This window comes from Acinonyx jubatus, chromosome C1, assembly GCF_027475565.1.
Source record: "Acinonyx jubatus isolate Ajub_Pintada_27869175 chromosome C1, VMU_Ajub_asm_v1.0, whole genome shotgun sequence".
In the NCBI taxonomy this organism is placed as follows: domain Eukaryota; kingdom Metazoa; phylum Chordata; class Mammalia; order Carnivora; family Felidae; genus Acinonyx; species Acinonyx jubatus.
This window is the reverse complement of record NC_069381.1, coordinates 42,382,368-42,409,239: the sequence shown is the minus strand read 5'-3', so window position 1 is coordinate 42,409,239 and position 26,872 is coordinate 42,382,368. Positions and strand designations below refer to the sequence as shown.

At 44.8% G+C, this 26,872-nt stretch overlaps 1 protein-coding gene across 6 annotated transcripts; it reads right to left on the bottom strand.

Annotated features, from left to right (window-relative positions):
- Positions 1–1,924: 1,924 nt before the first annotated feature.
- On the bottom strand, positions 1,925–26,872 carry CPT2 (carnitine palmitoyltransferase 2). 6 transcript variants are annotated; one of them, XM_053214057.1, is made up of 7 exons: positions 26,356–26,871; positions 21,838–21,925; positions 10,086–10,166; positions 8,479–8,585; positions 5,825–5,928; positions 3,838–5,142; positions 2,381–2,876 (listed from the first exon to the last, which is right to left on the bottom strand). In XM_053214057.1, the coding sequence occupies exons 6-7, from the start codon at positions 5,126–5,128 to the stop codon at positions 2,545–2,547; spliced, it is 1,623 nt and encodes a 540-aa protein (XP_053070032.1). In that variant the 5' UTR covers positions 5,129–5,142; positions 5,825–5,928; positions 8,479–8,585; positions 10,086–10,166; positions 21,838–21,925; positions 26,356–26,871; the 3' UTR covers positions 2,381–2,544. The 6 variants fall into 6 exon arrangements, with proteins under 6 accessions (XP_026914951.1, XP_053070032.1, XP_053070031.1 ...); XM_053214056.1 differs by lacking the exon at positions 5,825–5,928; XM_027059150.2 differs by lacking the exons at positions 5,825–5,928; positions 21,838–21,925; positions 26,356–26,871 and adding an exon at positions 18,770–19,075 and having other exon boundaries at positions 1,925–2,876.

Sequence of the window (26,872 nt, the reverse complement as noted above, 5' to 3'; positions counted from 1 at the left end):
AATGGCTGAATGATACATTTTAAATAAGTGGAATATATAATGTGTGAAGTATGTCTCAATAAAGCTATAAAAAAAACATAAACTACATGATAGCCACAAAACTCACTCAGGAGGTCCAGGGGGAATCTCAAAGAAAAGCAAATAATCTCCAGAGAGGCTGGTATGGCTGTGAATCTGGAGATGAGCCACACTCATTCCAGAGTCATGAACAGAGAAAGCCACCTGGACAAAACTTGGTGACTTCCCAAAGCCTACTCCTCACACAGGAAATTCCACATGTGAGCGGCTTTAGGGTCAGGAAGAGCAGGGATTAATTTAACAAAGTTCATCATTCTCCTGAGTTTGGAGGTCAATTAGTTTCAGATGTTGAATGAAAGAATTCAAGCATGAACCCAAGACCAGAAAGAAGGGTCGGGTAAGTTGTAAATATGAATGCCGAACACTGTACTACCCAAGGGTCCATTCACCCTGAACATATGCATGAAACAGGCATCTCAGCCCTGCAAGTTCCAATCAAAGCTTCGGTCTTAAGAGCTTATGCTGTGGGGAACTTGCTATGCAAGTGACTGGAACCAACTCGCTTTGATAAGGAATGGAACAGCAGAGACCTCACAGCAGCAAAAGAACACAGATTTAGCTTCAACTATATGCCAGATGCTCTACCTCTATCATTACATCCAGTCCTCATTACATCCCCGTGCTATAGGAACTGTCCTCATTCTACGAAGAGAAACTCACACAGCAGACAGAATAACTCGCCTTTGGTCACATAGTGAGGACATGGTAGAACCAGGATACCAGGAGTCCCGGTATTTGGAAGGGGGCGGGGGGGCGGTGTCACCATTTGTTTATGACAAATAGTACACATCCAGGATCCTCTCCAGTTAGAAGTTCTTTGAGACAAGGCCCTCGTTCTTGGTTAGTCGGAGAAATGGAGTCGTCTGACTCACCCACCCTGCAAATGGCCCCACAGATAGCATAGGTTTTAAACTTGCTTTTGAACTTGCCTGCCATCCTGTCAACCATTTCCACTGTCCGTACAGGTGCACGAACCCACCGGCGTAGTTCCGCGGCAAAAGCAAACAGTGGCCGCCACCACGCAGAGGAAGCGCCAGAGCAGAGGGAGGGTGGGGCGGGGCCTCGGCAAGTGCTTCCGGGTTGGCACGGGCACGGAGAGGCTCTAGTTCAGGTTTTCTTGATAGTTCCCAGGTGAGAGCAACATCATGTTCACGTGCGCTGGCAGCCTTCAGATGGCCCTCTCTAATCAAACCACGGAATACAGGGGACCTGGTACCTGTTGGGTCATCACTAAATGATTACTGAGTGAAGGGTGGAATCGACTAAGAAGGGGTGCAGGCATGTTTATGTGAACTGTAAGAAGAATTAAGTGAGATGATGCTTTGGAAGTGCTTGGTGACTGGCCAGTCCCGGAATTCAAATCCCAGCTGTCCACTGAGTCACTGGGGGATCCACTGGGAATGCAGCTGAAATTAAACACAAACAAAAACCCTTCTTTTTTGAAACACAAGATAGAACAGAACACCCTTCATATTACAGTGGTGTTATAACAATAGATTAACATAAAATTCTGTGTTCACTCAAAACCAGAGATTTCAAGTGCAAAATGTACTGAGTGATCATGTGTACATTAGGCCACAGATAGCACGCTAGATTCAACTGGTTAAAATAAATACACCACCAATTATAAATCTTGATTTGGCTGGAATAGTCAAATAGCACTCCCCAAATCCATTGGAATATCCTTCACTGCTGCAGGACTATCAGAATGAAGCACCAGCAGAACACTTACTAGAAAAATGAAGAGGACTTTTAAAGAGAAGATGTCTTTAAATCTTCCAGTGGCGCCTTGGTGGCTCAGTCGGTTGAGCTTCCTTCCAACTTTGGCTCAGGTCACAATCTCACAGTTCATGGGTTCGAGCCCTGCATCAGGCTCTGTGCTGACAGAGTCTGGAACCTGCTTCAGATTCTGCGTCTCCCTCTCTCTCTGCCCCTTCCCTGCTCGCACTCTGTCTCTCAACAATAAATAAATGTTTAAAAAAAAAAAAAAATCAAAGAGAAGATGTCCCCAGGAGAGAGAGACAAGTTCATAGGGAGGATGAAACAGTGCTTCCCACCTCACCTGAAGAGCCAGGAGCCATGGGAACTTACTGTTACCTGAACTTAATGTTCTTTGTGGGGATTAGGAAATTAGGTTAAACAACAACTGAAAGATACCATCTCCAAGCAACAATTAAATTTTATTTCTGCTTCAACAATAAATACACCTGAGAGTTATTTTTCCAAATCCCACCTTCTGATCAAATGTCCTTAAAACTGAAATCTCACATTACCCTTAATTGTGATCTAGTCCCACTTGGAAATTATATGTTTAGCTTTAAAACCATGACCTTAAAGCTCAAGTCTTACAGCACTGGCTGCTTAGGCACCTCATGATTAGTTTCATTCTTACACTAGCACCTACTGGCTATTAGGCTCCAATTTTCACGTCCATGAAGTGATGGAAGTTTTTCACTCACTCAGAAGCTAAGTTTTGATGCATTTGCCTTCTATGGCATCAAATATGTCTTCTAAGGCCTTCTCTACACACTGGAGAAACTCCCGGGCATTGCGGCCTGGGTACGAGGAGACGTTGCAGCCTATCCAGTTGTCATGAACAGCATACCCAATGCCAAAGCCATCAGGGACCACAGGGGCAAAGCCACCAATGTTCACTGCTGGGCTGTTCAGAGTGCTCGTGGACAGGATGTTGTGGTTTATCTGCCCATATGCAGGGTCCAGGTATAGCTCAGGCAGAGCAATCCCCTTGGCTGCTGCCAGGTAACGCAGAGCAAATAAGTGTCGGTCAAAGCCCTGACCTGTCAAAGACAAAATAGGAAACCAGAGTCTCAGAATCCCGGAATTAAGAGAAACCTCCCACCCATAGTAGGAGTCCCCTTCACGGCATCTTTGAGAGTGGAAGAAAGGTCTATCTGCCTCCACATGTGCACCTCCAACTCACTAACCTCTGCAGCAGGGCCTAAAATTAAAGTATGATTTTTAAAATTCTGAAACTTAGTTTAGTCAAGCAGTCAAGAAAAGTGCATGAAGAGAGCTATGAATTCAAAAACCAAAATAAAACCCGAAGTCCAAGTCAAGTGTAAAAGACAAGATTGAGTCACTGGAATAAATTATAAAGGGTATTTGACCAGAGTTCTAATCTCAGCTTTACTGCTAATATGTTGTGCAATGCTGAGCCAGTGGCCTCAGTTTCCTACCCCTAAAATGGAGAAGGATGAGACCAGAATGTCTTGGGAGATCCCTTTTACTTCCAGGACTTTTGGCTGCATGAAAAGGACAGGACTATATGGTCCTCCAAATTCTTTCCAGGTCTCCGATTTTACCACAAAGAGGCAAAGGAAGGAGGACACTTAGATTTGGGAAGACCTTCGGAGAAGGCCTATTGATAGGGAGCCAACACACAAGTGAGGTGAAGCAAGAGAGGCTGCAGACTCAGAAATCCTGAATTGTCAGAAGTTAGATGGCCAATAAATAATAATAAATAATAGAAAGACAATCAGCTGAAAGTGACCCTAAGTGAGGATGAAGTTAGATGCATTTCTCCATCCCTGCTTAGGAGGAAAAGAACATTCTGATCCCTAGTGCTAGTCTGGCTGTTTAGACTGCTAGGGTAGAAAATAATAATCATCTGGGAGTTGGCAGATGGATTAAACTGGGAAAGTGGTAGAAATCAGACTTGGAGTAGAAGAATATTACTGAGGCTTACCCCAGAGCTGAGGGCAGCACGACCCAAGGGCATGCTCCCCAACCCCATCTTACCCATTGCTGCTTCTTTGGTCAGCTGGCCGTGGTACGTGGAGCACTCGGTCATCATCTGCTGAAGCTCTCCAGCACTGTGCTTGGAGGGCTCCCTGACGAAGGCCTGGGAACACCTCTTGGTGAAGATGGAGGCCGGGCGGATGGTCTCAGTGCGGCCGTGCTTGAATGCTGCAGTGCTACAGGACTCGTAGGTGGCCACCGTCTGCCCATACTGCCGCAAGAAGGCCATCTGGAAGGCCAGCTGAGCCACCGAGTCAGGGCTCAGCTTCTGCTTCTTCAAGAACTCTTTGCCTCCTCTCTGAAACTGGATGAGGTCGACAGTGAGGGTTTTCACGGTGGCATCGAACTTTTCCTTAGCGGTGCTGATGCCAGTCTTTAAGGCATCATTCAGCTTGAAGTTAAGCTTCTGCACGGCGACAGAAGAGTCCGTGCGGGCTGGCTGGCTCTGTGGGGTGACAGCAGGGGCCTGAGTGCTGTCTTTGAACACTTCGTTAAGAAACCTGAGCACCGCCACCCCATCGCCCCAAGCATGCTCAAAGTGGATAGCAGCAGTGCCGTCCTTGGCTATAATGAGGTTAAAGGACTTATCAAACCAGCGGTTTGTGCCGTCACCATGCAGCATGTTGTGAGACAAGTGGACGAGGTCCTTAATGGGGAAGTCATCTAGGCAGAGACAGAACACAGCAGAGTCCACTTTCCTCAGGGCCTCCTCATTGCCACCACTCGCCAGCTTCTGCCTGAGCTCTGCCCAGACATCTCGGTTCTCGGTGGTCAGATACGCCAGGGGAAACTCGGGGGCAGGGCTACTGTCTGAGAGAATGTACTTCAGATGAGCCTGGATTTCAGAGGCACCCACAATGTTTCCGTCTTGATCTAGGACATCAAAAACATAGAAATGTCCTTTTCTTAGGACCAGGAGGTGCCTAGCCTTCTCATTAGTAAAGAGTTCATCCCGAATGGGTTTGGGTAAACGGGTTGAATTGAAAAGCCGAAAATACTGGGACATATCCAGGGGATAAGCATTGACCAAGTAGGCCCCATACCAGGACAGAGAAGAAGGCACAAAGCGTATGAGTCTCTTGAAGGTATCAGTGTCACTTTTCGCAGGGTTCAAGTGGAAAACCTCTGGCTCCAAAAGACCAGCCCGGAGTGTCTTCAGAAACCGGATGGCAGAAACAGTCATGTTGGTTGCCCTGGTGAGCTGGTCATTATACTCAGACTTTGGGTCAGGGATGAATGCCATAAATGGATTAAAATTCAAGACAATGGAGTCTCGAGCAGACAGGTACATATCAAACCAGGGGCCTAAAAAATAAAAGTAAAAAAGAACAACATAAAAAGTTAATGTAGTCCCTAAAAATAAAATTTGAGAGAGAAAAACAAGCATATGCAGAAAAAAATGACATCAGCCTCCAGAGGGTGAAATTCCCTAATTATTTTTTCGATCTGCAATAACTCACGACCTGTACACCATCTTTTGCATGTGGCTTCTATCACTTACTATGTTTCTGAGGTTCAGCCATGTTGTAACGTGTATCAGTTCTTCATTCTTTTTATTGCTGAGTAATGTTCCATTATACCACATTTTGTTTGTCCATTCATTGGTTGACTGACCTTTGATTGCTTCCGCTTTTTGGTTATTATGAGCAATGCTGGTGTGTACAAGTTTTTGTGTGGATGGATATTCTCAATTCTCCTAGGGCAACAGCTAGGAATGAAATTGTTAGGTCACGTAGTTAAGTCTGTGTTTAATCTTTTGAGGAACTGCCAGGTTGTCTTCCAAAGTGGCTGCACCATTTTCACCATGCATGAGGGTTCCAATTTCTCCATGTCCTGGGCAACATTAATTATTGTCTGTCGTTTTGACTACAGCCATTCTGGTGGGTATATCATTGTGGTTTTGATTTGCATTTCCCTAGGTTTATTGCTTTTTCTTTCTCATTCTATTTCCTTTCTTGATTCTCAAAGAAATACAGTAACATCTCACCTGTATTCACGCTCAAACGGAACAGGTGTTAGTTCCCACCCATTTCCTTGGATTTCTCTTGTTTTATCTCCTTTCAGGGACAACATTCACACTTGGCTGTCAACCTAACGTGGGGGAAAGTATTCACCATCAGTCTGGGTACGCTGTACATTTGCGTACTCCCTCTTTTAAGAAATGCTCAAAAAGCAATTAGAAATAATAGCCAGTGTGTGTGGATCATCCAAACTAGCCTTCTACATTCCTGTGGATATTTCACCTGTAAAAATTCCAGAAGCAATATTTTATCAGAAAATGTGTCTACCACGGGTGCCTGGGTGGCTCAGTCGGTTAAGCGTCCATCTCTCGAAATCGGCTCAGGTCATGATCTCACGGTGAGTTCGAGCCCTATGTTGCACTCTGCATTGACAATAAGGAACCTTCTTGGGATTCTCTCTCTCTCAAAATAAATAAATAAATAAACATAAAAAAAAAAAAAGCCAACCTTAAGCCAGTAGCAGAGAAAGCCAAGAGATAACATGATTTACACAGCAGAACCCCCAGAATGCGTAGTATTTGGCAGACTTAGGTTTTCTTCTCTGGAGAAAGTAAAACTAGGGACAGAAATCATAGGTGAGATCTCAAGCCTTCTTCCCTTACTCTACTCCTACAACAGTAGTAACCGGGGAACATACCATTTGGCAGTTTAACGGAAAAGCCTTTCTTGGGAGTCTAACCCAGAGACATTAGTACAAGGGCACCCCAAGGAAATGGTTTAGCCGGGTCACATTACAGTGAAGTTCTGACGGACCAGCCCACCCTCATCCACAGAGCTTTTCAATATCTCACTCAAATCTAAGACAACAGAGAAGGATTATGAAGGATCTGAAGAAAGAAAAGCGGGCAAAACAAATAGAGAAAAAAGCAACTTGGAGACAGACTACGAAGGAAGATGAGAAAAAAACTTCCCCAATAAATTATTAAGCATATAGAAAACGAAGCAAAATAAAGTAGAAGACCATTATTAACTTAAGAGGAAAAAAGTTCACACAGGAACAGGAAAAACAATCTCAGTATGCTCCACGACTCAGTTGACAATAGGGTATATGTGGTCCTTAGTGTAAACACTACATATCGAGCAAACCAAAATGACAAACAACCACACTGCAATAATCAGGGAATGGGACGTGTGCATGTACATTCATATGTGTGGTGGGGACATGAGCGACTGCTCGGTTCTGGTCTTCCACAGTGAGACGTCAGCAGATAATGCCTACAACTGACAAAGTTAAGAAGCAGTGATAACGGGCATGTGATGTGCAGAATGGGGGTAGACAGCAGAAGAATGAGCAGCTGGAAGTAAGAAGCGGGAAACTAGGGGAGGGTCAGGAAATTGCCATTTTTCCAAACAAGACTGGTAGAACCATTTGATTCTGTAAACTATGTGCATGTATAACCTTATGAAAATATAAACTAAGTTAAAAGAAGTTCTGTGAGAACAGAGGCAGAAAAAACAAACTCTGAAAGGAGAGGGAGGAGAAGTGAAAGGTTTCCTGGAAAAATCATCCCACCTGGATGTTTTTTGTCTTTTCTCTTTAAAATTGAGATATAAATGACATAACACACTGTGTTACTTTCAGGTGTACAACCCAACGATTCGGTATTTGTATATGTCGCACAACGATCCCCACAGTAAGTCTAATTAACACCCATCACCACACACTGTTATAAAAGCTTCTTGTCTTGTGATGACACTTCTCAAGATCTGCACTCTTATCACCTTTCAAATATACAATAGTATTAACTATAGTCACGATGCTGTACATTATATCCCATGACGTATTTCTTTTATAACTGGAAGTCTGCACCTTTTGACCCCCTTTGACCATTTTGCCTGTCCCCCCGCCGCCACCCCCCGCCATCAATGGCAACCACATACTTGGGTCTTAAAGAAAGAATTTGACAGGTTAAAAAATGGTAGTGGGAACAACATGGATAAAGACACAGAAGAATGAAAGACTAAATAAACAGTGAGTTGTTGACTTTTGTTGAGGCATGAGACTGTCATGGAGAAGAGTAAGGGATGAGGCTGGAGAGGGCAGTTAGGCCAGAGTGTGAAGGGTCTAGGATGATATATGCAGGACACAGCACTTAATCCTGCATCCTTTTCAAACAGAACCAATGATCAGGCTCTGTCTCGGTCCTACCTACAGAGCAGGCAAGACATTGCTCCTCAGCACTGACTCCAGGTGAGATCTTAGTGGAGGAGGAATTCACTCGGCCTTCATGTTTACCTCAGAAAGAGAGGATGAGGGGCGCTTGGGTGGCTCAGTTGGTTGAGCGTCCGACTTCGGCTCAGGTCATGATCTCACGGTCTGTGGGTTCGAGCCCCGCGTCGGGCTCTGTGCTGACAGCTCAGAGCCTGGAGCCTGCTTCCGATCCCTCTCTCTCTCTGCCCCTCCCCCACTCTCACTTTGTCTCACTCTGTCTCTCAAAAATAAATAAGTGTAAAAAAAAAAATTAAAAAAAAAAAAAAGAAAAAGAAAGAGAGGATGAGACATTACTCTGGTGGGCTGGTCTCACCAAAAATATTCTGAGACCAAAACAGGACAGACGATGCCTTACTTTCCACTGTGGAGGGCTCCAGGAATAGCGTGCCCACAGCCCAGCCCACCTACCTGAAATGTAGCTCGTATGTTTATTCTGCTTGTCCTGAGCAACTAGCTGCTCATGCAGTTCTTTTCCAATCCCATTTTCAAAGCTCTTGCAAAACTGTTCTGTCTTCCTGAAATGTTCAAGAAAAGATAGAATCAAACCATGGCAGGAAATACATGATTTCCAGACTCATGGCCAAGAACTCTTACACAGAGCTGTGGGGCCCCTGTAGCATATCCCTAGAACCTGGGACTGAAATCAGGAAGTCCCTCTGAGCAAGAAGAACAGCCACCAATCCCAAACAGATACATTTAGGATATCTTCTTAAAATAACTGATCGGGAAGATCAACCGACATCTCACACAACAATCTATAATCTAGGAGGCAGCTTGGTATGGAGAAAAGGACATAAGCTTTGGAGTCAAGGAGAGCTGAGTTTTAATTCGAGCTTTGTTACTGTCAAACTATGGGACCCTGGACATGTGACTTGATCTAAGTCTTGGTCTCTTAATGTGTAAAACAGAAATAATATACCACCTTACAAAATTAAAAAAAGTATTTTTAAAGCTAAGGATTCAGGATAGTTTTAAACCTAATACTTAGTAACTGGTAGCTATTAAATCATAACTATGTCAAGAGAAGCTTCAAGTGACTAATATGGAATATTTAAAAGCAGAGGACTAGATTATGAACAATTCATCTACATTTTCCATCACTGTTCAGTGAAGGACTCTGTGATTCTAATGACAGTGCCAGTTATCTGCACAAAACCTTCCATTATGGAAAAGTGGGATAGAAGAATTTAATGCAACCCACTTTTGACAATATCCAATATTATTTTCCACTTCCATGCTGAACTAGTTTCCTAGGACTGCCATCACAAAATGCCACAAACTGGATGGCTTAAAACAACAGAAATGTATTCTCTTATAGTTCTTTGAAGTACAAAGTCAAGGTGTTGACAGGGCCGTATTCTCTTTCTGCTCCACGCCTTTCTCTTCGTTTCTGGTGTTACCAGCTATTCTTGGCATTCTTTGGCTTATTGGTGCATTCCAATCTGCCTTCATCATCACATGGCTGTCTCTGTGTCTCTTCTCCTCTTCTTATAAGGATGCCAGTCACACGAAATTAAGGACCCACCCTACTCCAGTATGAACTCAACTAATTACACCTGCAACAGTCCTATTCCCAAATAAAGTCACATACTAAGGTTCCCAGAAGGGAATGAATTGGGGTGGGAAGGCAGCATCCTATCCAGCTCAGTACACATGCTCAACAAGCACACTGCTGGTCTGCCATGTGCTCTCCTCAACGAACTCCCTACCAACAGCACATGCCCTCTGCCAATGACCATTACCAGCTAGCCTCCAGGTCCACCTGACAAGATACAGTATAAATGTGGCATTCTGCCTTATAAACCATTGCCTGTTGAGTCTGGTTAGACACAATGTCACTTCAGGGCTTGCTCAGCCCCTTTTGAGTGAAGATCTATTTCCTAAACTTGAAAATGTAAGGACAAGGTCCCAGATTTCTGGAGACCCAACTGGATCACAGACACTTCATGAAACTACTACTTGCCAGCCTCTCTTGAACCACCCAACCATGGTCATTCAGGGTTCTCTGCATTTACCTGAACTGGCCATCATCCAAGAGAGGCTTCTGTGCACGGAGGTATCTCTTAATGGTGTCTTCAAGTTTAGGAATAGGCAGCCTGGAAAGAAACTAAGTATAAGTGTGACAATATGCGGAAGGGGTCAATTAGCTTCATAACCCAAACTAATAACTAATTACCAGATAATTAATTTCCTTCCAAAAACAAAAACAAAAACCAATAATGGGAATCCACAAACAAATCAGAATAGAAGGATTTACTAATGTAAGTATCAATAGTAACTTTTTTTTTAGGTAAAATAAGAACTTTCTAATGTCTTAATGGTGAATTTCATAGGCGAAATAAATATTCAAATACCAGATTCAAAATGGGGAAGTGGAAGCCGCCTGAAGCATTCCTGTTTCCTAGTCACAATTACAACACCTGTGTTAACCCTGTATTGGTACTGATTTTAATCCTACTCTTAATTGGAACAACCGCACTTTTCTTCCCCAAGATGAAAACAGAAAGTTCTATTTTTTAACTTTCCTTGTGCACTTTATGAGAGAAAAATCATACAGAAATGAAGCACAGTCCTGTCCAAGGGCCAGCCAAATATGGGATTGACCGTCAAGCTATGCCCAGCCACCAAGAGTCCTTTGAGGAGAACCAGATCTTCCTGTGTGTGTACTTACTCATCATTCTCTACCAGTACAATCCCAATGATGGCTATGGTGATAAAGTTACTGGTCCACAGTGGAATGAAAACACATGGACAGCAGAGTGGGGTGTACTTTCTTTCATGTCAGTAATTTTATTAAATGATATGTCCTATAATGCCAAAACTTAATCGTGGTTTGCGAAGTTACCTCTGTCAGCTCAAAATCAGCACTAATATATTCAAAATATCTAAATATAGCAGCCATTTTGGAAAACTGTGAAGTTATCCACAAAACACAGTTTAAAAGCCTACTATATGTAAGACATACTGTGATTCTTCAGTTTATTTTTCAATGCATGTTTACCAAAAACATGATGTCAAAATTAATCTGAATTATTTACAGCCAGTATGGACTTAGCTGCACTGAGTAACCACTCATAACACTTTAACGCCATCAATTATTGTCCTCATATTCGTGGAACTACACAGAAAATTTCAAATACTACCTCAGCTACCTCATAATTATTTACTCATAGTTATCTACCTAATTTTCTCGACTTTGTTTTAATACAATAGGGACATTAACAAAAGTTCTTTTTAATTTTTTTAAATGTTTATTTTTGAGAGACAGAGAGAGACAGAGCGCGAGCAGGGGAGGGGCAGAGAGAGGGGGAGACACAGAATCCAAAGCAGGCTCTAGACTACAAGCTGTCAGCACAGAGCCCAACGTGGGGCTCGAGCCCACAGACTGCGAGATCATGACCTGAGCTGAAGTCAGCACTTAACCAACTGAGCCACCCAGGCGCCCCCAAAAGTTCTTTTAAACAAAATTCTAAATTAGAGGCAACAGCAGTTTTAGAAAAATAGTCCTTATTAGGGGCGCCTGGGTGGCTCAGTCAGTTGAGCATTCTACTTCGGCTCGGGTCATAATCTTGTGGTTCGTGAGTTCGAGTCCCGCATCAGGCTCCACGCTGTCACGTGGATTCTTTCTCTCTCCCTCTGCCCCTCCCTCGCACGCACACTTTCTCTAAATAAACAAACTTAAAAAAAAAAAATCTGACTATTCTAAAACATCATTTGCTTTCAGATTTCTCTCCAAAGAAAGCCACCCCTCAACTTCTAAGAAGGACCAGCACCCTCCTGACCCCCATCACCGGCATTAAACAAGTCTCTTTCCTCTCAAAGCCAAGTATACCACCTTCTCCCCATCCTCATCTGTTTGCTACTCTAAAGGGGGGGTGGGTTAGTAAACCAGCTCCCGGGTGGGAAGGGGCAAAGCCCTGATTTTTAGTATTTACCAATTTCTGTAACTCTCCCACCAGGCAAATTTCAAGCTACCAACACAATGCCACTGAACGTGGAGCTGGGAAGAACTGCAGAGTTGGCTCTCGTGGTTACAGTGATGCAGAGAGGGAAGCTCGCCACTCATCAGGATCCTTCCTTGAAACTTCTGACCTCCACCAGCACATGGGCTGCCAGAGAACAGGCACTGATTACTCCTTCCCTTCCTCCCCCAGCCCTGATTCTTCTCCATCACATTTAGTGGGCTATGTACTGTGTCCTCTCCCCCATAAGACTGCAAACTGTGAGATCCTTAAGGACATCAAAGATGGAGTTAGAAATTCTCTCCTCCCGCCCTGCTAGTGTTTTTTCCATCATCTTCTCAGTCTCTTTTCCCTATGTCCTCTTTCTCTAAAAGTGCATGTTTTCTCAAGACTCGGTCCTCTGCCCTCCCCTGTCTACTCTGTCATTAAGCCTTTCTGCTCTGATACTTTCATTTCTGACACACAGGCTCCTCCAAGCAGGTACTGAGATGCAAAATGGAACGTATGCAAGGGAGCATGACCCTGCCGACTGCAGATTTATTGTCTAGGGACAGTGTGGTATGCTGGAAAAGCATAAGCATTGAAGCCAGACAAACCTGAGTTTAGTTATAAACAAGTCACTTTTCAGAAGATAGACCAGTGGTTACCAGGGATGGGAGGGGGGCAGGGAGTGACTGCTAATGAGTACGGGTGTTTTTTGCGGGGGACAGAAGGGAATGAAAATGAACTGGACAGTGGTGATGGTCGCACAACTCTTTTGATACACAAAAAATCTCTGTGTACACTTTACAAAGTGAACAATATCTCAACAAAGCTGTTAAAATTTTTTTAAAACAAGTCCCTTTTCACCTCTGGTGATCAGTTTTGTCTTTAGTAAGATAAAGGAAGTGAAAAAGGTGGTCTCTAAGACCCCTCTACAATTCTGTGACTGTAACTTCAGGAGTCACATTGATTCTTCCCCTTACAAGCCAGCATAGCTGCAGTGGCTAATCTGGTTTCATCATTCACAGCTATGTGACTTTGGGCACACCACTCATTCTATACCTGATTTTCCTCATCTATAAAATGGGGATAATATTAGTACATACCTCCTAGGGGCACCTGCGTGGCTCAGTTAAGCATCTGACTTCGGCTCAGGTCATGATCTCAAGGTGAGTTTGAGCCCTACATCGGGCTCTGTGCTGTCAGTGTAGAGCCTGCTTCAGACCCTCTGTCCCCCTCACTCTCTGCCCCTCCCCCACTCATGCACACTTTTGTGTCCATGCACATGCCCGCTCTCTCAAAAATAAACATTAAAAAAAATTTTTTTATATTAATATGTACCTCCTAGGGTTCTGTGCAGATTAAATGAGGCAATGCATGTCACTGACTTAGAATAGTGCCTGGCACCTAGTAAGCACTCAATTAAATACGAGGTTTTTTTAACCTACTCAGTCCTTAAGTCCTATAGATCCAAATTCTGCCATTAGACTGTTCACATCCCTAGGGAACTAGCTCATCACCTCTTCCTCAGTGCCCAGCACAACGTTTCACCATTTCTATTGTTTTGCTTGCCTTCCATGTATTCTCTCTTCTTCTGGTAACAGCACCCCTCCTACTCAAGTCCCTCTGGTTCAGGTGGAGCTGACTCCAACCCAAATCCATGGAGTGGGCTTACAGCTTGCTGGTTCAGACCCAATGAGACTCAGGGTGAACCTATAAAACTTAATTACAGGATTTTTTTTTTTTTGCACAGTTAGGAGGGGCAAATCTCTACTAGCTGAGATCACTAAAAGGTTGGGGTCTCTTAAGTGGTGGCTGCCACTTTGTCACCATAAGGAGAGAGCCTGGCTAAGAATGGAATCACACAAATGAATAGCTTCGAGTGGAAAGGCAAAAGAGTCTTGATGACATCATTTGAGCCCTTAATCCAACCTGGATTTTGCAGGTCTGTGAGTCCCTATACTTGTTTGCTTAGGCCAGTTTAGTTCAGTAACTTGCTACCACAAAGGCCAGTAAGTGTTCACTTATAGGCAACATTGCCTGTCTTATCTTTAGAAATCAAGTCGCAAGGTCACCCCCAGACTCTTGGCAGCTCCTTAAATACCAAAAGGGGTTTCATTTGCACACCTGTAGTTTCTTGTGCTGCCTGTGATGTAATTCATCAGGTGCCTTGAAAGAGGTAGAGTTAGGGACTTGAGAGATGCCTGGCAGTTCCATCTTAACCACGTGGGTTCTCCTTCCCCACCCGCAATCTAGAGAATCCCCATCTAACATTATCTGTTATAAAAGTAAACACCAAGCAGATATATCTCACTAATTATCCCTTGTGTAAATGACTCTGTGTAAGTGACCTGCTATCATTACCCAGCTTCCAAGCAGCAGGCACTTCACTGTTCTTCCTGCCAAGAACACAGCTAAAAAACCCTTTGTAATATTTACACAATCTAGTTATCACTGGAATAAAGCCGATCTATTTTAAGGACATGCCCCTGGGGCCTACCCAGAACCGTACTGTTTCTACCTGTTATCCTCCATACCTTGGACATTCTGGCCTCACCTCCCTCCCTGTCTGAATTCTAGAGAACCTGCCCATTCTGTCTTAAACATCAACTATCATCTAAAATGATTAGGGATTAAAAGACAAAATAATATTGACATTTATTGTGAATCAACTATACAACTTAAATGGTGACCGATATTATTTTTTTTAAAGACACAATGGGTCTCTCCCAATCCCTACCCCAATGCGTGTGTGCGCGCACGTGTGCGCGCGCACACACACACACACACACACACACACACACACACACACACACACACCCCTAGCCCAATTCTAATAACTTAGGGCCCAAATGGTGATTCTTTACTTTGGGCTGGGCTCTCCATAAACTTCTCAACATTTCTGAACATGTCATGCATTTTCAGGCTTCTGTTCCTGGGCACTAGCTGCTCTATCCTTCCCTCACTTCTCTCACTTGGTGATCGTCAAATTCTGCAAACGTCACCTCCTCTGTGAAGCTTCCCTTACTCGCCCAGGCACCATCACTCCTACCTCCACACTGACGCAATAGTTGTCACCAAGCACATCCTATACATGCAACACATGTGTGCCTAATGCAGCTATAGTACTTATGATTATCTACTAAGTACTTACCAGATTTGTATTAAAGGCACTATATGAGGGTATTTAATTCTAACAATCCCGAGAGAAAGGTAACATTATCATCCCAAGTTTAAGGGTAGATGACTTTTGCTTATACCCGTGCAGTTAGTATGAAGTTGAGCTGGATTAAAAATAACATATGGGATGCCTGGGTGGCTCAGTCAGTTAAACATCTGACTTCCGCACCGGTCACGATCTCACGGTTCACAGGTTCGAGCCCCACCTCAGGCTCTCTGCTGTCAGCACAGAGCCCACTTCGGACCCTCTGTCCCCTTCTCTCTCTCTGCCCTCCCCCTATTTTCATGCTCTCTTTCTCTCTCTCAAAAGAAAGAAATAAACTTAAAAAAATATTTGAAAACAATAATGAGATCTAACTCCTGCCTCAAGATCTTGTGAAAAACTGACAGGACTAGAGCCATTTTAAAATGGAGTTGAAGCAGCCATTGTAGAGAAACTGCCTTACTTGCTTTTGTTTGAACTGGCCAAAACCTTCTGGACAAAATGGTAATTGTTTTTAAACAATTGTTTGAGAAGTCAACAGGAGAACAAACATCATGATCACAAGACTGATGGCTATGGACATTCCAGAAAAAAAAGAAAAGTCAGCAGTTAATATATACCCTGGAGTAGTTTGGCTTGTAAGCATGTGTAGGCAACCTTTGTTCCCCCTTTTAATTCAACTCATGTAACTGCCCCCATCTCTTCCTCATATAAACCTGTTGCTTTCACCCTACAAGTGGGAATCTTATTTGGGTATGTACTTGAATCTGTGCTCCCCACACTGCAATTCTTTAATCCCAACGAAATGCTCATCTGCCTCTCATCGCAGCTCTTTATTTTCAGGTTGACAATCTTAACCACGATGAAATGTTGCTTCCCATTTATCACATTATATCTTAACTATCTGTCAAATCTCCCCCCCCCGCCCCCTCCCCATATGTACGCTCCTCACCATGACTGATTGGTCTCCAAATCCATACCAATAAATGTGTCTCAAATTAATAATGTGAATGAGTCGGTCAGGTTGATCCACCCTTTGTCCCCTCAGGGCTTGCAGTTTTATATTCTGAGGCTAACTGTTCAGTGTATATAAATAGAGCCCTTAAAAAATAACACCTAATTGAACTATACATCTAAAAATGGTTAAAAAGCTAAATTTTATGCAATGTATATTGACCACACTAAAGAAGAGCCTAGAAAAAAAATCGTAACACCTAAAAAACAAACAAATGACGGTGCAAGGGTTCTTAGGAGGAAAGTGAGTCCAAGGCCACTGGGTCATAAGGCGGCAGTGATATGACAGGAAGAGGGAGGGAATGGGATCCAATTGGACCACCACAAAGGGACTAGTCCTTCCCCAGGCCAATGGCTTAAAATAGTTCCCTATTTTGGGCATCTTACCTCACTCTATCCTCACATTAGCGCTATGAAGTATGTGTTCCATTCCTACCTTGCAGGGAAGAACCGTGGCTCAAAGAAATTAGCGGAACTGCCTGAAGTTACAAAAGCATCAGATCTAGCATATGAGGCCAAGTTCTACCAGACTTCAAAGCCAGGGCTCTTCACCAAGTGGGACATCAAAATGAGTGTCACAGATAATACATTTTGCCAGCCTAGAATCTCAGAGATAAAAGGAATCTCATCTTATCTAACCACCAGTTTACAACTGAGGTAACAGAGGCCTGGGTGTCCTTGCTGAAAGTTATGCATTGATGTTGATGACTCCGACAGGTTTTTCTGCTGTAGGTTGGAGGAAATGATCTGGAGTATTACTCTCAGTTTTCTAATTCTAATGGAGAAAATCCCTCTGATCTTAAACCGGGCTGGAGCCCAGGCCTGCCTGAAAGTCAGATGCAACTGGGCTTGGCAAGTGAAGGGAGCTTCTGTCATTCTTCACCTTTCCCCCACATACGGGCTCAGCTTACAGAGGATTCGCCTACAGGCACAAAGGCCACTTTTTCTTTCTCTCTCTCCCTTCCTCCTGCCAAACTTAAGCACTGGGGTTGGGGCTAGATAATCTCATTTTAGTCTGCTTTAGATGTCTGCACAGTTATTTCACCTCAAATGATATTCCTGAGAGGGCGGGGGTGGGCAGCAGGGATAACAACGGGTTAAACAGCTGCTGGATGTGGAGAAAAATAGCAACCTAGTAGTTGGGGATGATACCTGTGATACAATCTATGTTCTGTTCATGGGATGGGGAGCCCTGGCCTCCAGCTCCTGGACTGGGAGATCCCCGATGGCAGTTTGGTGAGAGAGGAAGCGAGAACGGTCTTTGAGACAAATTTGGGACTTGGCACCAGAAACTAACCGGTGAGCGAGTAGAGAAGTTAAAGTCTGGTTTCAGATGGTAAAAGAACTTCAGGAAGTCTCTAACATTGAAAAAGGAGTCCTGGCAGCTGAGATTAAGGCTGGGAGTTGAAAGGCTGGGAAAACCGAAAGTTTTTTTTTATATTAAAGAAAATACCGGGTGAGGGGCGCTTGAGTGGTTCAGTCGGTTTAGTATCGACTCTTGGTTTTGGTTCAGGTCATGATCTCATAGTTCCTGAGATGAAGCCTTGCGTAGGGTTCCGTGCTGACAGCAAGGAACCTGCTTGGGATTCTCTCTCTCCCTCTCTCTGCCCCTCCCTCATGCATTCTAAATAAATAAATAAATAAATAAATAAATAAGAAAAAAGAAAATACTGAGTAAGAAAAAATACTAGGTGAGAAAGGGAGAGGAAGATTTATTGGGTTTTCATAGGGAAGTGCACTCGGTGAAGCATTTTAGAAGGTGGAGAGGGTAGTTAAGGTGAGGAGGAATACAGAAGAATAGAAGAATTGGGGTAGGTTCTGGGTCTAAGCTGAATAAGACTTTGAGAGGAGCACTGAGGGTGGTGTCTAGAATTCTACCAGGGGGCTGGAGTTGAAGAGGGTGATGTGGGTTAGAAAGGATATTTTAGGGGGAGAAACCTAGGGGTAGCTGAGGAAGGTCTGGAAGGGATGAAGAGTGCTGATGTTGGGGGAGGGTAAGGTGAACACTCGAGGAGTGTACTGGGTATTGGATGAGCTGCTATAAGAGCAGAGTACTGGAGGCACAGGGAGTGGGGCTGAGCAACAGGCTTGAGGGCGGAGTGCTGGGAAAAGTTGAGGGAGGGTAACTATTATGTATCAGTAATTGGCCTGTCCATATTCTGGGCAGGAACGCGGGGCAGTCATGAAAGTACTTCAGGGGACACCCTAGTTGGAGGGGTAAGGGTGGTGTTGGAGATATGCAGGTTGGGCATTTTTCAGGAAGAAATATGAGGGACTCTTCGGTATCAGGATGGAAGCTGGGTTACTGGAGAAAGAATTCGAGAAGGGTTCAAGATGGAGAATCCGAGCGAGCAATGGGGGGTGGGGGGTGGGGTTCTGGTAGAGAATTTGAACGTACTGAGGTTCCTCTACCAGGAGACTCTCAAAGTGACAGTATCTCCAGATTGCGTGTTACGACAGCGTCCCAGGGAGGGGGTTCGGGTGGAAGCGGGTCCAGTAGAAGAGTCGTGAGTGACTGACGGGAGTGAAGGTTGGGGCCGGTCCTGGAGGGCAGCGGGGACCGGGAAGCCGGGCTCACCTGGGCAGGCTGTCCTGGTAGTGCATGGTGGGCACGATGCTGCGCTGCAGGTACTCGCCGGACCCCGAGCCCGCGCTAAGGGGCCGACACAGGGGCCCCGGGCCAACTGCAGGGCCCCGGGGCCAGGCGCGCAGCAGCAGGCGGGCCACCATCGTCCCGGACGGCGAGAAGGCAGGGGATGGGGATTTGAGGGGACAGAGACAAGGCCGCCACCCCGAGGTCCCCGGGTCACCGGATCAGCGCCGTGGGCCCGGCTAGCGTCGGTCCGCCGAGCTACTTCCGGCCCTCCAGCTCCGCCCACGAAAGGGCCAGCCGCCGGCCCCGCCCACGAACGGCCCCGCCCGCCAGCGGGCCCCGCCCATGGGCGCACCATTGGCTTCGGGGTTCCGGCCGGCTGCTGGGCGGGTAGCGACGCTACCTCTTTGCTCAACTGGTCTCTCTACTGTTCTCCCTGCTTGTCTCCCTGCTGCTCCGGAGGCGGCGGGAAACGGAACTCCGAAGCCACTCCCTTCTGTTTTGGAGCAATACAGAAACTGGAGCGGAAGGAAAAGAAAAGCCGAAGAAAGCGCTGAGAATCTGATAAGCCATGCTCTGTCGACTACAGGAGGCTGCCTCTTCTCACAAATCACTTCCAGCTTTCCTTCCAACCCTGACTCTAAGATGATACAACTGAACAGAGACCTGTTGTCCCTCACAAAACAAATAACCCCAACCACAGTCTAACCCCTGCTCTCAGCTGCAGCTGAAGGATTAAGTAGGCTCTGCTCCCGTTTCACAAGAAAGGAAGGTATCAAAAGACATAAAACCGTGCTGGCTGGCTTGAGGGACAGAATTCCATTCTGGGAACTTGGCCTTTTCTTAGCTCCAGCTGTCAGTCACGGCCCTGTGTGTTTGAAGTAGCCAGGTACATTTGGTCTGCCCCATAGTTGTCTATAAACAGTGGCAGTGGCCGGAGCACATCAGAAAGAGCACTAGACTGGGAGTCAAAAGACCTGAGTTTTTGTCTCAGCCCTGTCTTTAATCTGGTTAGGTACCCCATACCCCTGGTTGAACAGGAAGATCACTAACCAGCTCTAACACTCATTCATTCGGTGGTGACTACAAATCCTTAAGAACTGAACATGAAACTCAAAGATACTCAATATCTAATCCTCCTTCCCTGAAAGGAGAACAGACAGAGCTGACCCAAACCTAAAACATCAGTGCCATTTGCCTACAGTGTATAGAGCCAGAGAGAGAATATAAATTCTTTTCTAAATTAGAACATTCCATCAAATCCAGACAGTTTTGAAAGCCTTGAAACCTGAAGCAAACATTAGGAGCTGTGTAGAGCTCAGAGATCAGAGAACCCAGAAGAAACCGCAGACCCAGTAGAAGGACAGTGGCTTACTTCTAGTGACAGAGGGCTGGTGAGCCTGGGTGGCTCAGCCAGTTAAGTGTCTGACTCTGGATTTTGGCTCAGGTCATGGTCTCACAGTTCATGGGATTGAGCCCCACGTCCGGCTCTGCGCTGAGAGTGCGACACCTGTTTGAGAGAATCCCCCTCTCTCTGCCCCTCCCCTGCTTGCGTGTGTGTGCATGCACTCTCTCTCAAAATAAACATTTTAGAGACAGAGAGCTAAGGAATAGTGCTCATCCAATATAACAGCTGAAAGAGGGGCTCAAAAGCCTTCTGTGGGTGCATGGCTGATTGGAACAAATCTAACCCCTCACACCAATAGCCAAGGCCTTCTAATTCTGGTCCCCACCTGCTTCTCCAATCCCCATAGTAGGGTCAAAGGCAGGCTGCCCCAAGAGGGACCACTCTGGCATGAAGATTATTTTGAGCTGAAGGCATTTGAGACCCTGCAGACTCAAGAGTAACTTTTACCTCTCCTTTAACTACATAAAAGAATCTAAATTGGCGGGGGGCAGGGAGGGTCCCAGAACAAGGGTTATTAGCAGAGATAAATTTTATCTGAGTGACCCATCTGTAAGGGCAAACGTCGAATTTAGCCAACATCTGTTCTTCTTCTTATTGTCCTGTGAAGTGTATTTCTTTCCTCTGAAGCCCCAGACTCCTAGGCCCCTTCTCCTTAGTTCAGGATGATGTACATACCTCATTTCGCCTGACTGCCTTTGGAATATCCATGTCTGCGTGGATTCCCCATATGTACACTACTGAATCTGATTTACTCCTGTTATTCTGTCTCATATCAATTTGATTCTCAGTCCAGCTAGAAGGACCTTGAAGGGGAGAAGAATTTTTGCTTCTTAACCCCATCGGGTCACCCCAAGGACCCTATGCCGTAGTAACACTGAATGACTCAGCATTCCCAGAACTTGTCCTTACTCCGTGGCCTTTTGTTTAACTGTGCCTCCTTCTAGAATATTCTTTCATGCCTCTCTGCCTAGTACACCTCCACATCCTTCAAACGCCACTTCAAAACACACCACCTCTATGAAGTCCTTCTCAAGCCTCATCCTTCCTCCTCCCACAAGAACACATCCCTCCCTCAAAGGCTCCACAACACTTTTCATCCTCCTTTACTGTCATATATGTGAAACCTGACTCATTTAATTAATAGTTTATCTCTCACAGTAAACTTTTTGAGGTCCTCCAAGGCAGGGATCTTGTTTTTGTTTATGTACCCACGTGTTGAACGCAGGCATATCATGGAGATATGCTTTTCTTCAGGATGGCCTTGGTGCCTGTATCACATCAAGGGTACCCCTGAGCTGGAAGACTGGAAACACCAACTTTTGCTGTGTAGGAGTCAAGAAGGTTCCTCTACTTACAGAAAAATCCTGAAGAATAAATTGTTTGTATTGAAGTGATCCCAGAGTTCTGCTTTGCCTCAAATTAATATGAAAAAAAGCAGAACTTGGCCAGGTTAAAGTAATATTCTTTTTTTTTAAGTAATATTCTTATTCAAAATCAAAATTCTTAAGGACAATGAATTTTAAATAAGCATCAGAAGGTTTCACATTTCAATGGAAAAGAGATCTAGGTGTTGAAAGAAATGACAGGAACTAGCAACTCGAGTTGGCCTGGCGGTCCCAAGTTCTTCAGTTCTGCTGGCTCTTACCTGGACCAAATGTTGCCTGAAATAAGGAAAGTCACAGGCCAGCCCTCAAAAATTCACTCAGCGGGATTTGTCATCATGAACTCCAAACCTTTAAAGAGAAACAGTATGTGAGAAAGTATTTAAGTACAAAAAATTGAAACCCAAGTATAAAAAATACACTCCCTGCTCCACTGTGATGGTTAATGTTATGCACCAACTTGACTGGGCTAAGGGATGCTCAGGTAGCTTGTAAAACATTACTTCTGGTGTGTCTGTGAAGGGGTTTCTGGAAGAGATTAGCATTTGAATCAGCAGACTGAGTAAAGAAGATTGCCCTCACCAGGGCAGGTGGGCATCATCCAATCCAATGACAGTCTGGACAGAACAAAAAGGCAGAGGGAGGGTACGTTTGTTATCCGCTTGAACTGGATTTCCATCCTCTCCTGCCCAAGAACATCGGTACCCCTGGTTCTCAGGCCTTCGGGTTTGGACTGGAGCTACATCATCAGCTTTCCTGGGCTTCCAGCCTCCATAATCTTGTGAGCCAATACCTCATAATAAATCTCTTTCTGTATATCTATATATATTCTTTTGCTTCTGTTTCTCTAGAGAACCCTGAATAATACACTCATGAAAAAAAAAAAAAACTTTTTAAACTCATATGAGGGAGCACCTGGGTGGCTCAGTCGGCTAAGCATCCAACTCTTGGTTTCAGCTCAGGTCATGATCTCATGAACAGTTGGTGAGTTGGAGCCCTGCGTTGGGCTCTGCGCTGACAGTGTGGAACCTACTTGCAATTCTCTCTCTCCTCTCTCTGCCCCTCCCCCGCTCTCTCCTCTCTCTCTCTCAAAATAAATAAATAAAATTAAAAAACAAACAAAAAGGGACTTCTGGGTGGCTCAGTCAGTTAAAGGTCTGACTTTGGCTCAGGCCATGATCTCATGGTTTGTGAATTCGAGCCCCACACTGGGCTCTCTGCTGTCAGCACAGAGCCCACTTTGGATCCTCTGTTTCCCTCTCTCTCTTCCCCTCCCCCCCCAATAAATAAATATTTAAAAACAAACAAACAAACTCATATGTGAGTACACTAGATATTTGATTAAACCAGTGAGTGAGGAATTGTGGTATGTGAAAAAAAAAACCTGTTCCTTTTAACTTATAACAACCTGACATCCACTTTTTGAAGCATTGCCCAGAACTACTGGAGGAAAAAACAGAGGGCCAGAGCGTAAAGACCTTGCAGAGTCTTCAGGTAGTAGAAGGTGCACCTTTTGCGGGGTCCAGAGGACCAAGTTCATGCATCTGAGACATGGGTTCTGGTCATCTGAGCTGGCAGGCCTCCGGGTCCTTGGCTACAAGCATACAATGGAGAATGTGGCTACGAAGGGGCCAGAGTTGGGCTGGGGTGAGGTGGAGCGTTCACCCACAGCTGAGAGTACCTCCTGAGGAAGCCCTGCCCATCTCTGGACCCTGTGGCAATAGATTCCTGACTTCTGCTTCACTCCTGTGTGCACTCAGCTCTTCCAAAGTGAGGAAGATTAAGCTCAACTTCAGCATCCTCCAGCCGTGGCCGTTTTCACTCGTGGACTTCCCTGGTAGGAGCAGGCCTCTCCGCCCATAGCCCCAAGTCAGCACTGGGCAGAAAGAGGGAAGGTGAGTCTCAAGGCACAAAAATAATGGCTTTGTCCTATCTCCTCGATATGATGGGATTATTATACAAGACCATTTTCCAATGGAAATCTTTGTCCTCACTGAGTCCTCAGGCCTTGTTCTCTTGTGCCCCTTTGGCAATTTCAACGGACAAGAACTTTAATGGGAGTGTGTGTGTGTGCTCGGGGTTAGTAAAAACCTCACAGAATTCAACCACACAGAAACCTCAGTCAGATTTTTTTTTAAGATTATACGAGAAAAGAACAAACTGACAAAGAACTGATGTCAAGAATTTAGCATTTTAAAAATCACACACAGGGGCACCTGGGTGGCTCAGTCAGTTAAGTGTCCGACTTTGGCTCAGGTCGTTATCTCATGGTTTGTGAGTTGGAGACCCACATCGGGCTCTGTACTGACAGCTCGGAGCCTGGAGCCTGCTTCAGATTCTGGGTCTCCCAATTTCTCTCCCCCTCCCCTGCTCACCCTCTGTCTCTCTCTCAAAAAAATAAATGTTAAAAATGTTTTTAAAATAAAAATCACACACAATTTCCAGCTTTACAGTGAGATCAGTGCTTTCTAACAGTGACCCAGAAGAAATGCAAAGATTCCCGTCCAAGATAATGAGTATCTCTAGACAGGCCAATAAAATGATGGCATTTGGAACAAGTTAGATTTGAAATAAAAGAGCTGGCCAATATTCACATTCCAATTATTCATAGTTAACAGTTAACAATGTTATCTGAGAAAGGGTAAAGGGACAGACCCCTGGGTGCAGAGAGCTGTTGGGATAGGTAGGTGAATGCCTGACAGGTGGAGAGAGATATGATATAGACAGATAGTAATGACACATTGAAGGTAAATGGTGGAGGCATAGGGTAGACAGATCTCCAGGTGAGTCATAGATACATTAGTCTCTGAGAAACACTGGTTTCTTCCATTGGACCAGTACCACCTACCTCATTCTAACCAGGAACGTTTGTCAATGACATTTGTACATTTGTCACTTTGTCATTTACAAAGCACACTTCAACTAGTAAAAGGAAAAGAAACCAAAAAGTATTGACTGCACCCTATGCCATGCACTGTATCTATATGTGGTTCCCAACAAGTGTTCCCAGAACTCTAAGAGTTTGACCAGTGAAATCCATCCAGGATGGGCTCCCAAATGAGATTTATTTAATGTTTTTGTTTTTGAGAGAGAGAGAGAGAGAGAGAGAGAGAGAGAGAAGGAGGAGGAGGAGGAGGAACAGGGGAGGGGCAGAGAGAGAGGGAGAGAGAGAATCACAAGCAGGCTCCGTGCTGTCAGCACAGAGCCCTATGTGGGGCTTGATCCCATGAACCATGAGATCATGACTTGAGCTGAAATCAAGAGTCAGACACTTAACCAACAGAGCCACCCAAGTGCCCCAAATGAGATTTATTTAAAAACAGCTGACTGAGCCAGAGCAAGCTTGTGACTGTGAAGAAAGTCACGTGATTAACATGTACCTTCCTGAAGGTACATGTCTGACACGTTCTTTTTGGCCCAGAAATCCCAAGGTTCTTTGGTTCAATTTCAGAGTGCTTCTCTAAGTTAATTTGTTACCATATTTTTGAGGACCTGCCAGATGGGGTGCAGCCAAGGCCTCTCTAATGCACCTAATGTCAGATTATCAGAATTCTCATCTACTTCACATAGCTTCTTTAATCAGTTGAACATGCAAGAGGAGCAATTTTGAACCGTGATCTACAGGTCACCCATGTTGTACTTTACAGGCTCCTTGATAATAGTGTAATATGAGATAATAATAAAGCTTGAATTTATGTATACAACTTTAAAATAATGCAACTCACTGGAATGAAAAAAAAAAATCTTAATCAGGGGGCACCCGGGTGGCTCAGTCGGTTGAGCCTCTGACTTGATTTCGGCTCAGGTCATGATCCCAGAACAGTGGGATTGAGCCCTGAATTGGGCTCCACACTGAGTGTGGAGACTGCTTGGGATTCTTTCTCGCTCTCTCCCTGTCCCCTCCCTGACTCTCTCTCTCTCTCTCTCTCAAAAAAAAAATAATAACAACAATAAATTAATTTAATTTAATTAAAAAAACTTAGGACACAATTTCAAAGCAGGGATATAGTGTGACTGGTGTTTACATTCCTGCCACACGGTGGCGCCACATTAGCCAGTAAACGGAAATCCTTACTGGGTCCTACCAGTATTGTCTGAACTAGGCTGTGGTTTACAGAATTTCTTCCAGTAATTGTGGTGGCTTTTATTTCGTTTTTGTGCCTTCAAATCTCTTTAAATATCTTATAACAGTGTCATCCAGACATTCCATAAGCAGTAGTGCTACTGAATTGATTACAATAAAGGGGATTAGCTGTGTAACACCCAGTGATATCCTCTGCTGTTCATTAGCAGAGACCACACCATAAAATATTAGAGATAATACTGAGATAATATAAAGCAAAAGTATTCTCCAGAGGGCTGTTGACTGATGTTTTCCTAGAATGCATTTCCCTAAGAAGCATTCTTCAGGGAAAATGAGCAGTGAGTGATGGGGGCACTTGGGATCCCTGCCCTGAATAGAAAGGGTTTGTTTATCTCACATTCTCGGCCATATGCTGGGAGATCTCTAGTAACCAGACTATGACCTAGCTGCTGGTTCATTTAGCAGTTAGGCCCATGGACCATGGAGTGAGGCAACCTGGGTTCAAATCCTGTTCCCACCACTTCCCAGCAGTGTGATTTTGGGCAACTCATGAACTCTCTGCGTCTTATCAGAAAAATGTGCGCCCCGCAGTGCCTGGTTCACAGGGCTGCTGTGTGAGAGCTAAATGGCAGTGATCTAGTAGGGGGTTATCACAGTCCCCGGAACAGAGTAAGTGCTCGTTCAATGTTAGCCTCACTTCTCCTCCTCAGCAATGCCATGGGGCTGTGCCAGGTCCCCGGGAGATGGAGACTTCCCATCACAGAGAGAATTCTTTCCTCTTCATCTCTATTCATATCTGACACGAAACTAACCATGTCTTCTCGGAAAATCAGTGTGTTATTCGGTTCCTTGCCAATCCTATTTTGAAATCCATGAGAAAACTTGAATTTTCCTGAAATCGTAGGAAAGTCTCTTATAGCCCCATGAATCAAGGCTGGCAAGACATTGGCAGAGTCTTCAGGGACCTGTCCCTCTCCTTTGCCATGTCTATGTCTCCTCTGGGCTTCTCTGACCACCTCCTCACATCCCTGGACACAGCACCCCATGAGCCAGGCCCAGAGTTCTCCCCACCCCTCCATCAAAACCTCAGGGAGCTGCACTCCATTAGAGACTTCTCTGGAGGCTCTCTTGCCGTCTCTGGGGAACAGGATATTTTAAGGATGAGTAAAAGGGTGAGAAAGGAAATCAGGTTACAGGGACATTTCTCCCTCTCC